At 48.0% G+C, this 12,164-nt stretch overlaps 1 protein-coding gene across 4 annotated transcripts in view; it reads left to right on the top strand.

Annotated features, from left to right (window-relative positions):
- MYLK3 (myosin light chain kinase 3) overlaps positions 1–12,164 on the top strand; it is a 68,387-nt gene that overhangs the window by 40,491 nt on the left and 15,732 nt on the right. For all 4 annotated transcript variants that reach the window (XM_077132311.1, XM_077132314.1, XM_077132313.1 and 1 more), the window contains 7 exons: positions 898–988; positions 1,747–2,170; positions 5,008–5,468; positions 7,571–7,676; positions 8,359–8,452; positions 9,072–9,181; positions 10,253–10,394. In XM_077132311.1, coding sequence (XP_076988426.1) covers positions 898–988; positions 1,747–2,170; positions 5,008–5,468; positions 7,571–7,676; positions 8,359–8,452; positions 9,072–9,181; positions 10,253–10,394 — 1,428 coding nt within the window. The remainder of the gene's footprint in view (positions 1–897; positions 989–1,746; positions 2,171–5,007; positions 5,469–7,570; positions 7,677–8,358; positions 8,453–9,071; positions 9,182–10,252; positions 10,395–12,164) is intronic.

The raw sequence follows: 12,164 nt of genomic DNA, 5'->3' as shown, positions 1-12,164 counted from the left end.
AGAATCGTTTGCTTGACAGCTCATGCTGGGCTGTGCCAGGAACATACTAAGCACTTGGGCCTGTTTCAGTGTACATGAATGCCAGGTGCTGGTCAGCGTGGAACATTCTGATTTAGCAAATTGTTACCAGGAGCCTCTCTGTGCCAGGCACGGAGCTCATTGAACACTGATAGTTCTTTGTCTCTGGCAGGATGAAGTCACCAGAGCTGGTGAGTGCTTACTATGTCCTGGGTACTCTTCCCAGGACATTCCACTTAGTAGCTCACCTGATCTCCACTAACTCTATGAGGTAGATCACATCATTATCCCCATTTTACAGATGAGGAAAGTAAAACAGAGAGAAGTTAAGGATCTTGGCCAAGTGGTAAAGGCAGAGTTCAAACCCAGCAAATCTGGCCTGAGAGTCCATCTTCCAGCTACCAGCTATACTGAAAAGAGGTGACTGCGGGGTCCCTGGTAGACTTTATTAATCAGTTGTGGCACTCTTTTCCCATTAAGCATGGATTCATTTGACTAAGGAATCCAACTCAACGACACTCCAGTAGCCATGATCAAATTGATCAGAGTTGACATTTTAAGATTGAGTTTATTTTCCGTCCCTAGTCTAAACCCTTTGAGGTCCAGTCTCTTTAGACCCTCTTGTCCTCATTGGCAATACTGTGATGCATTGGAAAGAAGTTGGATTCTGGTTTTGAAATGGTTTGAATCTTGGCTCCTTCTTTTTTGAAAAGTCTCAGTGACCTCCCTAAAATTATAATGATAACACTGACCCTCTTATATTACTCTGAGACTGCATGAAATAACCTGAGTACTTCTATCTTAACAACGTGACTGGTGCGCTACATGAGTGATGATGCAGATGGTCATGATGGAGTGTTTTTATGGTTGTTGTTTCAGAACAAAGAGAAAGCAGAAGAGAAGGGAGCAAAACCAAAGCATGTTGTGAGCACCAGAGGAGTGCAAGCTGAGATCAGGGGGCCCCGGGAAGGTGAGTGGGACCCCCATTTGCTTTATTCCACGTGGCATACACAACAGTTTCAGAATAAAAATTGCAATACCACAACATGGAAATAATTGCTAAAAACCCACCAGAGCTTCCCTTTTTGTCCTTTATGTGTATTCTGCTAGAGATCTACAGTCAATCGCCATCACACTTGGAATAGTTCCTCTCTGTGTAGGCGATTCTATACTCAGATTTGTTACTTCATTTTGCTTTCAATTTTTATGGATTGCATTTTAAAATTTAATTTAATTTTATAATTTTGCATAACATTTACATGGTTCCAATGTCAAATTGACAAAACAGGGTATTAAGGGAAATCTAGCTCCTAGCCTCATTCCTTGCACCTGTGTTCTCCCTCCCCCTAACCATTTAAAAAGGTTTGCCTTATCTTTCCATTAATTTTTATTATAAGCATGCACACACCTTTATTAGATAAATAGAAGCACAATCCCACTTTTCTCCACCTTGCTCTTTTCACTTTGGCATATGCTGAGATCACTCCATAACCATATTCAGAGATATTCCTTTCTCCTTTCTTTATGGCTACAAGACATACCTTTGTGTGAATGTGTCATAGTTTAGTCAACCACCCCCTCGGGGTCACTTGGGTCATCTCCAGTCTTTGGGCTTATAAATAGTGCTGCACTGAATGACCTTGTGCATGATCTGAGCAATGTCTCTGGGATAGATTCCTCCAAATGGGATTGCTTCTTAACAGTGCATTTTTATCCTGTTTCTTTTAGAGAGACAGAAGGTGGGCCTTCCAGCAGGGACATTGGAGAGTCAGCCCCCTATCAACACTCCAGGGTTGAGAACTGGCCAACTCGTCCAGACAGGGGCCTTGCCAGGCCAGGGAGACAGAGTTCCTGATCCAGCCCAGGTGCCCCCTGACCACCTGCTGCTGCCCACAGAGGAGAAAGCCAAGACTCCTGGGAAATCCAGCGAGAACCCTGGGTCTGGCCTGGAATTGTCTGTAGGTCCCAGTAGGGCCAGTGAGGCGCCCACTGCCCAGAAGGCTACACTGGCTGCAGGATACGGTGCATTGTCCAGCAGGCCTGACCTTCAACCCTCAGAGGAGAGGGTGAGGCTGACTTCAGGGCCCAGTTCCCAGCCCCAGGAGCCTCCAGGGCCCCCAACAGTTCAAGGCAGTGGAGAAAGGCCTCCAAGGTAAGGAGTGCTTTTCTAAGCCAGGCCAGGGAAGGAACTCATTGCATTCCCTCATCTGAAGCCTGGCCAATGGACTAGCTGTGCATATTGAGTGCCTGTGGTATGCACAGTTCCATGCTAGCCTGATGAGGAAAAGACAAAATAAGGTCTAGGCCTTCAGGAGCTCAGGAGTTGAGAACACTGGTTTTCACCATCAGAATTACCTGCTGGGATTTAAAAAATACTGAAGCCCAAAGATTTTGAGTTAATTGGAGTGAGGCTCAGGTGTTGGTTTTTGTTTGTTTGTTCATTCATTTTTTTAAACAAGTTTCCTGGGTGATTCCAATGTGGAACAGTTTTGTGCACTATTGGCTCTTACAGCAACAGTAACAGGTAAAAGACAGGGTTTGTTGCTCACTTCCAGTGCACAGGCTTTGACCAAATATATTACAGGTATTGTCTTTTGTTATTCTCTCAATCTCCCCAAGAGGTGAGGGTCATCACTGTACCTATTTTGATGCTGAGGAAACTTAGAATACCCAGGATCACACAGCTGGGGATTCCTAGAGTTGGAATCAGAATCCAGGATATTTGGTTCTAGAAGATGTGCCCTCAACCACTGCACCAACCTGCTTCATCAGGCCAGCATTTAATTAAATCCCAATAATACGGTGGCTGGGGAGAGGCAGGCAGGGAACTCAGAGGTGTGAGGTCAGTGTAGGTAAATTTGATCTAGAAGGGCTTTTGGGGGGATTATGCTGGGGATAAGGGAGTAGAGAGGTTGGAGGTGTGGCCTGCCCACCTGGATGTTAGGATGAGGCCTCGGCACCTGAACTCCATGCACACAGAATAGGAAAATGAATAACCAGACCTGCTGACCTCCTTGTCCTCTCCTAACCCTGTGTTCTGCCACCCTGTGGGGCACGTGGAGACCCTGGGTGCCCCTTGAAGGGTAGGGTACTCCTTGGACTCTTTCCAAAGACTCCTGGCACCTGCCCTGGGTTGCCCTGACCTATAACAGAGCTTCCCTGAAGCCTGGCATGGGGAGAGGATCTGGTGTTTGTGTTTGCTGTGGTGACTGGCAGAGGAGCCCAGGTCATTTGTCTCCCTTTGTTCTGGAAGGAAATGGGAGCCTCCCAGGAGGCCCAACAAGCTGGAGGGAGGCATTCCTGACAGGCGTCCCTGGGTCCCTGCCAGTGTCTAAATGTGGAATCTGGGGAGGGGGTGAACTTTCCGTGAACTTGTTTGGGGCCCCCGCAAAACTCTGAGTGAAGGGAAAAGATCTGTATCTCAGTTTCAGCCCTGAGCTGAATTTCAGGCACAGCACCCCTGCCGCAGAACTCAGGAAGGGGGACAAGCGCTATCTGCCCATCCTCACTCAGTGTGTGGGTATATTGTGAAGAAAATAGATTTGAATTAAGTGCTGGTTCTGTTTGGCACAGCTGCCTATGCTAAGCACATTGAGGCCCTATCTGGAGGGTGGAGCAGAGTGCTGTAATTGATTAGCAATGCCTGCCATGGGTGTGGGAGGGGAGAGTGGCAGCCTATGCCCCACAGTAGGGAGAAAGCTGTGCACTCGCAAAGTGTCATGGAGTGCATGGCAGTGCTTTGGAGGTCATCTTGGTCCCCTGGGTGTGAAGACCAAGGGGAGGAGCAGTGACTGTTGGCCCTGGGCTGGTGGCCTTCTTGGCTGACTGTCTAGATGCTCCTCCAGCAGCTGGTTTCCTGTGTACCTTTGGACCAGCCTGGGGTGGCTTGGCTTGGGGCCACCCTTCCCGTCCTACTCATCACCACCAACCCTCACTCAGTCCCAAGGGACCTGGCTTTAGAGGGATTCTGCTGCCTCCTGCCCAGTCTTTCAGACCAGCCCAGGGACCAGCACTGCCCCTGTGGAGGTTCAGCAGCTCAGAACAGGGGGCCAGGCCTTCCACTGCTGAGCAAAGTCCTCACTTTTTTGAACCTTGCATTTGTGCTTTCCTCTCTTAGTTGAATCTCTCAGCTAATCTGTGAGGTTTACTATCCCTGTTTGAAGAAGGGGCAACTGAGGCTGGAATTGCCCAAAACTGTCCAGGAAATGGTGGCAGAACTAAGACCTGAAGTGAGGCTGCCTGACTCCCTGGTTGTGATTCAGTCCATGCCAGATACTATCTCACATCCCCCCTTACACACACACATGGCCCCAGGGGCAGGGGGATTTCAGTCTGATGAAAAGAAGCCCCTCCTAGGGGCATTCGGCCGGGAGCAACTCTGAGAATGAAGTGGGTCCACTGCAGGGCCTGTGGGAAAGTCGAACCCTGCTCTTCAGTTTTGCAGCCCACAGGTGAAGCACAGCCCAACCTTCCATTTGTTCTGTAAGTCCATGAGCACTTTAATACAATCAGGGGCTTCCAGTGAGATGATTGACTCGTTCACCTCCTTCATTTAACTGAAAGGGAAACTGAGGCCCAGAAACAGGAAGGAGATTTAATGCCCAGAAAGGTGTGGGAAGAGCACAGATCTTCTGCCTTCAGGCCACCGTCCCCTGGGGCAGAAGCAGGACTCCAAGGGGCCCTCAGAGTTGCTTCAAGCCCTCCCTGGATGCCTATCCAGTAGAATCCTGGGAGCTGCCCTTGTCCCTGAAGCCATCCCCTGTTGTTCTACCAGGGTGGAGGTGGTCAGGGATCCAGAGGGGCAGGGCTGAGTGTGCCAGTGTCCAAACTCAAGCTAACTATTGCTGTATAACAGCCCCGAGGACCCCGTTTTACAGATGAGAACACTGAAGCCAAGGGAGGTCACATGGTGGGCAAGTGGTGAACCCAGGTCTGCTCAGATCCAGAATCCTTGTTTGAACTTCAGGGCCATGTTTCTTTTTGCTCCAGGATCTCCATCCATGTGCAGGAGACAGAGGTTCCTGGGGAGCTGCTCGTGACACGAGGGGCTAGCCGCAGACCCACAGACCCCACGGAGGCTCCAGCAGCCACCTGTCCAGGCCAGCCAGACCCAGCCAGGTCCCGGTGCTGTCCCCCGGTCCCTGGGTCTGAGTTGGGAGAACAGACCCCCAATGGAGCCGGAGAGTCCCTCCACCTGCCGAAGAGGAGCAGCGATGGGGGAGAAAAAGTCAAGGGGAAGCAAGGGCCTGGCACCAAGCCTTTCATGGGACCAGACTGGGTCAGAAGGGACAGCAGAGGTGAGGCTGCTGGGACCCTAGTCCTACAGCAGGGGAGAGGTCCAGGAACAAGAAGCCCTGAGCTCGGAAATGACTGCATGGCCGAGGGTGTGGAGAAAGCAGAAGCAGGAAGGAGGACGCCCGTGGGTGCCCAGGCGAGCAGCGTGGTTCTGGGTAAGTGCGGCCATCACCAGCTCAACAGATGTGCTCGGTACTCCCAAGGGGAGTAAGTTTGGAGGGCCTAATTCTGGGGCACTTTCTGCAGTCTTCTGGGAGTAGATGGGAGCAGATGTGGGTCTGGGGGAACCCAGGATTTGGGAACAGTCTGCCATGAATCCCAGGTGGGAGACCAAGATGTGGAGAGGCGTATGGCCAAACTCAGATTGGCCATAGTGGTAGGAAGGGAGGAGCCCCACCAGGTACAGGGAAGATTCTCAAAGCCACCCACCTGCCCATGCTTTCCACCATTTGTATTATTTGGGGATTGAGACAGTGAAGTCTCCTGTTAAAAAGCAAATGCTTTAACTGGTATGTGTAACCCAGTATTGGCAGTTCACACATGGGGACTGACCTTCCCCCTGGGATAAAAAAGGGGGTGGTGAAGGCTACCCACCTGCTTTCTGCCCCAGGGGTGGTGGGAGGCTGCCAGCTCCCTGCCTCAGAACTTCTGGGTACTGCTGAGGAATGGCTACATGTTCTGTAGGTCATTGTGGAGGTTCTGGCCACTTCTGCCTGTGGCTCTTGGCTCTGCAGCTCCCTGCCATCCTGGCTTCTTCAGGCAGCTTCTTCTCTTCATGATGATTTGGTCCAAAGGTGGACACAGACTCCCTTAATTCCTGAAATATGCTACAAACAGGCTGTGACTCAGTCTTTTGAAGGCTTTGGATACTGACAAAGCTGATATTAACTGAAGGCTTACTGGGTGCCAAGCACTGTGCATCTGTGTCTGCATTTACTTGCACAAGCCTAGGAAGTGGGGACCAACTCCATGGGTGCATAAACTGAAATATAGGAGAAGTGAAAAAACACACCGAAAGCCACAGAGTTAGCAATGACAGAGCCAGGATCAGTTAGCACGACAAAGGTCGTGTTCCAAAACCTTGAGTGTAAACATTTTCGTTAAACAGCTTTTCAGGAAATGGGGCAGTTACTGTGCAGACTAGAAAACACCAAATGCTACATTTTGAGTCTCTGTTATAGACTCCCAGAATCCAGTTTCCCCCAACCTTTTTAAAGTCCCAGAAAGAAAGAAAAAAATGCCCAAAATATTGCCCCCTTGTAGTCCAGGACTCAGGTCTTGTCTTTGCAGATACGAAAGAATGAGCAATGTGCAATCAAAGCAAATTCAAATTTTGACTTTGGGAAGCAGAAGACTGCTTGCACAAATCAACAGCAGTGTATTTCCACTGCTTCTGGCATATGGCTTGGAGGCACTAGAGTTATGGTACTCTCTGTAACTGGGGAACTAGTGCTCTCACTAACAAGCCCTGAACAAATGTCAACCCAAGTCACTACTTCCTTCCCGGGTGTCTTCCCGGCTTTAAGACATAAACGTTTATGTCATTGTGTTTGGAGCATGTTCTGGACTCTGTTTCATTCCTTCACTTAACCTTATGTAACATCTCTAATATTCATATCACTTTCTGAAGGACAAGGTATAAAAACAATTAAGCCCCAAACCATTTTCTTACCTTTCCATGTGTGGAGGCCTCCATTTCCCATTATATCTACTGTCCTCCCCTCTTCCCCATTCTTTGTCCCAGACCTAACCCCCGTAGTCTGCATCATGGGCCCTCAGCCTTCTGGTTGGGGTCAAATGTTAAGAGATCAGAGGTTGAGAGGAGAAAGAGGGTAGCGCATTTATCACTCCAGTTTCCTCCCTGCTACACCACCTCTTGCTGGTTCCGATAGCCCTGCCTGGATCTTTACAACCAGCCCCTCCATTAAATTTCCTCAGTTTTCCTGTGTGCCCTCTGTTTCCCACAGGACCAGACAGATCCAGTCTGGATTCCTTTCTGGACTTCAGTGAACATGCTGGACAGATCAGCTTGACCTTGTGATGATTAACCACAAAAAGCATTGTCCTGGCTCCCTGAGTCCCTCAGGCTGGTCACTTGCTTAGGACTCAGCTCTCTCCTCTGTCTAAGGAGGGGGCCCGGGTGAGATGATTCTCAGGAAAGGGCTTTCAGAAGAAAGAGGCTGGTAAGAAGGGCCAAGCTAGTGCTGTTATGTAGGTCTAAATGCGTGGCTGAGAATGTTTCTTGTCTTCTGAACAGATGACAGTCCGGCCCCACCAGCCCCTTTCGAACACCGGGTGGTGAGTGTCAAGGAGAACTCGATCTCAGCGGGTTACACAGTGTGTCAGCATGAAGTCCTGGGAGGGTAGGTGGGCTGTTTGCCTTGATCAGGGGTAGGAGCAGGAAGGGCGGGGCAGGAAAACCTGGAGAACTGAGCTGGCATGCTCCTGGAGGTTCTCAGGAACTTGTTGATTGAGCCAGGACTGGGAGTATGTTATCTGATACAGCATGGAAGTGAGTGGGACAGCCCACAGAGAGTGGGGTTAAGAGAATATTCCCTATGTGCAGGCTGGTCCACATGGTGGGCGTGGTGTCCACAAGTCACAAGTGAGGTGTGGAGTTCAAGATGGCCTACATGGTCTGGATATGGAGAGCATACACCAGAGGAGAGACATAGGTTGCAGGATAGCCCATGTGGTACAGGGTGAGAAGTATATACCTTAGATTGCAGGATAACCCATTGGTGTGTGTGAAGAAGATATCCCCTAGGGTGCAGATAGCATGTAGTGTGGGGTGAGGAGGGTATCTCTTAGGTTATAGGATAGTCCATGTGATGTGAGGAGGATATTTCCTAGGGTTCAGACTAGCCCATGTGATGTGGGGGTGAAGAAGTTATTTTCCAGGTTTTAGGGATGGCCCTTGTGGTGTGGAAATGATGACTAGGATGCTTCTAGGGTACAGTTTAGACTGTACAGTATGTGTGGAGAGTGGAGGTAGGAAGATCAACCATGTGGTGATGAGCCTCTTGGGCTCTCATGTCTCTGCAGGGGCCGGTTTGGCCAGGTCCACAGGTGCATGGAGAAGTCCACAGGCCTCACACTGGCAGCCAAGATCATCAAAGTGAAGACCACAAAGGATCGGGTAAGGCATCTGCTGTGGGCCAGCCCTGCCCCTCTGCTCAAGTTCAAAAATTCCTTCACTTCTTTCATGTCCTCCTAGACTCACATTGCGCCCAGGTTTCTGCAGGCTGTGCCGGAAATCTAGCTGCCTTTCTTGCCTCTTTTCCATGACTCCCTCACTCCAGTTACCAAGGCTCCTTGCAGCACCCCATTCCCAGCTGCTGGTCATCCAGGCCTGGCTACACCCTGATGCCTGTGTGACCCTGGGCAACAAACCCCTGTCCTTCTTGGGCCTCAGGTTTCCTATGTGTAAGATGGATGGGTTAGACTAAGATCTTCTGTGGTTGTAAGGACCTGGTTTGATAGTGTGTCAAGGATACTGGTGCAAGAGCAGGGAACTGAAGAAGGATGAGGGTATGTGGGTGTGAGTGAGTGTTCAAGTGTATGTCTTTGGTCTTTGGGTGAGTATACTTATGTGCATTGGTGTGTGAATATATGTGAATGGATGTTGCTGTGTTTGCATGTGTGAATGGGTGTTAGTGTGTGTGAATGTGTGTGTATATGCACGTATCTTGGGAGACTCAGCTGGCTCCCCTTCCTAACCATCTGCTTTGTTACCCCTCTTCCTACTGGCCCTGAAGGAGGATGTGAAGAACGAGATCAACATCATGAACCAGCTCAGCCATGTGAACGTAATCCAGCTCTACGATGCCTTTGAGAGCAAGAACAGCTTTACCCTCATCATGGAATAGTGAGTATCTTGGAAGGTGGGGCCATGGCTTCCCCTGAGCAGGGCTTAAAGCTGGGCTCGGGCCTTGGTTCTTGTCAAGACTTCCCCTTTCCTTAACACCTCCCTGGGGCATCCGTGCCGCCTCCTCTTTGGTTTTGTGGTCTGATCTCACGTATGGAGTATGGAGGACAAAGCCATTTTGCCACAAGCCAGCAGCCTGTTAGCCTGATTTGACTTGCAGATATATTTCAGTTTGTCCTAAACAATTTAAAAATTTTTTGAGTTAGTTGTTAGTTGGAAATTGGGAAATTTCACATTAAAGCCTGTATTTTTGGCTTTTCCTGAATATGTAAAAGATCTAACAATGTTGGATGAGCATTTCCAGCTGGCATAAGTAAGCTGGAGTTCCTAGTGGCAGCCCTTTTCAGATAGGGCAACTAGTCTCCCACTTGCCATATGGTCCCCATCACTCTCAACTCCTCTTGCCACTGTGCTCAAGGGCTCAGAGGCTACTTATGGTTATTATTTTTTTGCATAGGCAGGCACCGGGAATTGAACCGGGGTCTCTGGCATGGCAGGTGAGAACTCTGCCAGCTAAGCTACTGTGGCCTACTCAAGGCTACTTATTTTTATGCTGTTTTCCTTCTGTTGGGGATGAGGAAAGTACAAAATCTGGCTTGTCTATACCTCCATCACAAGTGGGAAAACAAAAGATGGACTAAGAGGGCTGTGTTTCAAGAAAACTTTTTTTTATATTTAATTTGCCAATGTGAGTGTTTTACCATGCACGTACTAGTTACCACTGAAGGCAAATGAGTTTACAGGTCCGTTCTAGCTTGTCCAGAGTCGACCTGGATCACCCATACCCAAAACAATGCCCAGTCTTCTTTTTTGACCCATCGCTTCCTTGTAAACACTGACACTCTGAGCTGGGAATGGGCCAGAGAAAAAGTCCCAATAAAACCTCAGGTGGCAATGGCAGGGACCCCTTGACCCGTGAGTGCACCCTCTGTTGGCCCCTGATGATTAAGCAGACAAGTCTTCTGAGAGCCTTACTTGGTCCGGTGCCTGCCTCTCCCTTTGCCCCCGCAGTGTGGATGGGGGTGAGCTCTTCGACAGGATCACGGATGACAAGTGCCACCTGACTGAACTGGATGTGATCTTGTTCACCAAGCAGATCTGTGAGGGCGTACACTACCTCCACCAGCACTACATCCTGCACCTGGACCTCAAGGTGAGGCTCTAACCCTGGGCACATGGTAGGGTGGGGCCCCCAGGGTCCTGAACCTCTGATGTGCTCTCATCTTCAGGAGCACTCTCAGCTTTGGGAATGCTATCAAGCAGTCCTGGCTTCCTTTCCTGGATCCCAGCCCTTTCCTAGCCCTGGGATCTTGGACAGGAAGTCATGCTGCCTTTCTGAGCCTCAATGCTCCCATTTGTAAAATGTGAAAAAGTGTGCGTTTTAAAGTGTTACTTGAAGATTAAGTGATACAACTGACCTCTTTTTTTTTTTTTTGGTCTTTTAAAATATCTTGAAGATTTGTTTAAAAGAATTAAAATAGAAACGTACGCTTGTGGTAACAAATATAAACAATGCAGGAATGTATAAAATACACAGTGAAAGTCGTTCTCACCCCAGTTTCCATGCTAGGAGGTCAGGTCTTCTCTGTTAGCAATCTGGCACGATACACAAGCACACACAAAGGAGATCAGACTATTATCGATGTTTTCAAATGTGCTTTAAGCTATAATTCATCATAGACACCTTTCCTCACTCTTTTTAAGAGCCATGTAATATTCCATTGAATGGATGTATTACATCTTCTTTTGAGACTCCTTTTGCTGGTTATATACATTGTGTCTCATTTTTTACTATTACAAACAATGCTGTGATAGGTGTCCTCACCCTCACTTTGCCCCTCTTGGAACTGAATATGTGGGATAAGTTCCTAGGCGTGTCATGCACATAAAGCCCTGCTCACAGTGCCTGGTGGTAGTAGGTACTGCATACATGACACCTTTTTCTGTGATTTTTCACTCCACGGGGCCAGCAGCAGGCTGTTTTCCACATCTCCTTTCAGGAGGGAGCTCATCTTCAGTGACTTCCATTTAACCATGGAAGATGGGAAGTGGGTTAGTTGGACCTGTAGGAGTACTCTTTGCTCCTTCTGAACATCTTTTATGATTGAAATCAGACTGTGAGTTTAGGGAACTCAGAAAAGTGGTTGATGTGGGGGGAGTTGGCACAGCCTTTCCACTGGCCTGCTCTGTGGGGTGGGCAGTTAGGGAAAACCCAGGAGTCCACTTTGGGGTCAAGGAACAGCCTTTGGGACAGCTTCTGTGACTCTGCAGCAATGAGGCACTCATTGCTGAGGCCCATTTCCCAGCTAAGAGGGAAACTCAAGATGGTTCAGCCCTTCCTGGCTATGGGATCATAAGTACGTTCCTTGAGTTCATCAATTGCAAAATGGGGCATAATAACAATTTCTACTTCCTAGGGATGTTGTGTGGAATAAAATATGAAGAAAGGGTTCTAGAGCTGCACTGTCCAATACAGTAGCAACATTGAACCCTTAAAATGAAGCTAGTGTGACTGAGGAACTAAAATTTAAATTAAATTAAATTAAATTTAAATTAATTTGAATTTAAAATTAAAAACTGATACTTGGTTCAGTTATTGGAGAACTTTTAAGTAAGTTTGGAACAACATGGTTATGTGAATCAACTTTCAACTATAAGTTTCATGATATCTAAATACAGATAAAATATTTCTGATGAAAATTTAGTGTCTGAATTGACATGCTCTGTGAGCATAAGTTACACACTGGACTTCAAAGACTTAATATGAAAAAAAGAATGGAAAATATCTCTTCAGTAATTTTTATATTGATAACATTAAAATTATACTATTCTGGACATATTGGGTTAAATTACGTTATTAAAAGTTAAGTTGTGTAAAATATTCTGAAATAAATGAAAATGAAAACAGCATATCAAAACTTGT

The sequence above is a fragment of the Tamandua tetradactyla genome, chromosome 16, assembly GCF_023851605.1.
Source record: "Tamandua tetradactyla isolate mTamTet1 chromosome 16, mTamTet1.pri, whole genome shotgun sequence".
Taxonomy (NCBI): Eukaryota; Metazoa; Chordata; class Mammalia; order Pilosa; family Myrmecophagidae; genus Tamandua; species Tamandua tetradactyla.
Note: the sequence above shows the minus strand (reverse complement) of the source record. Positions and strands in the feature narration are given on the sequence as shown.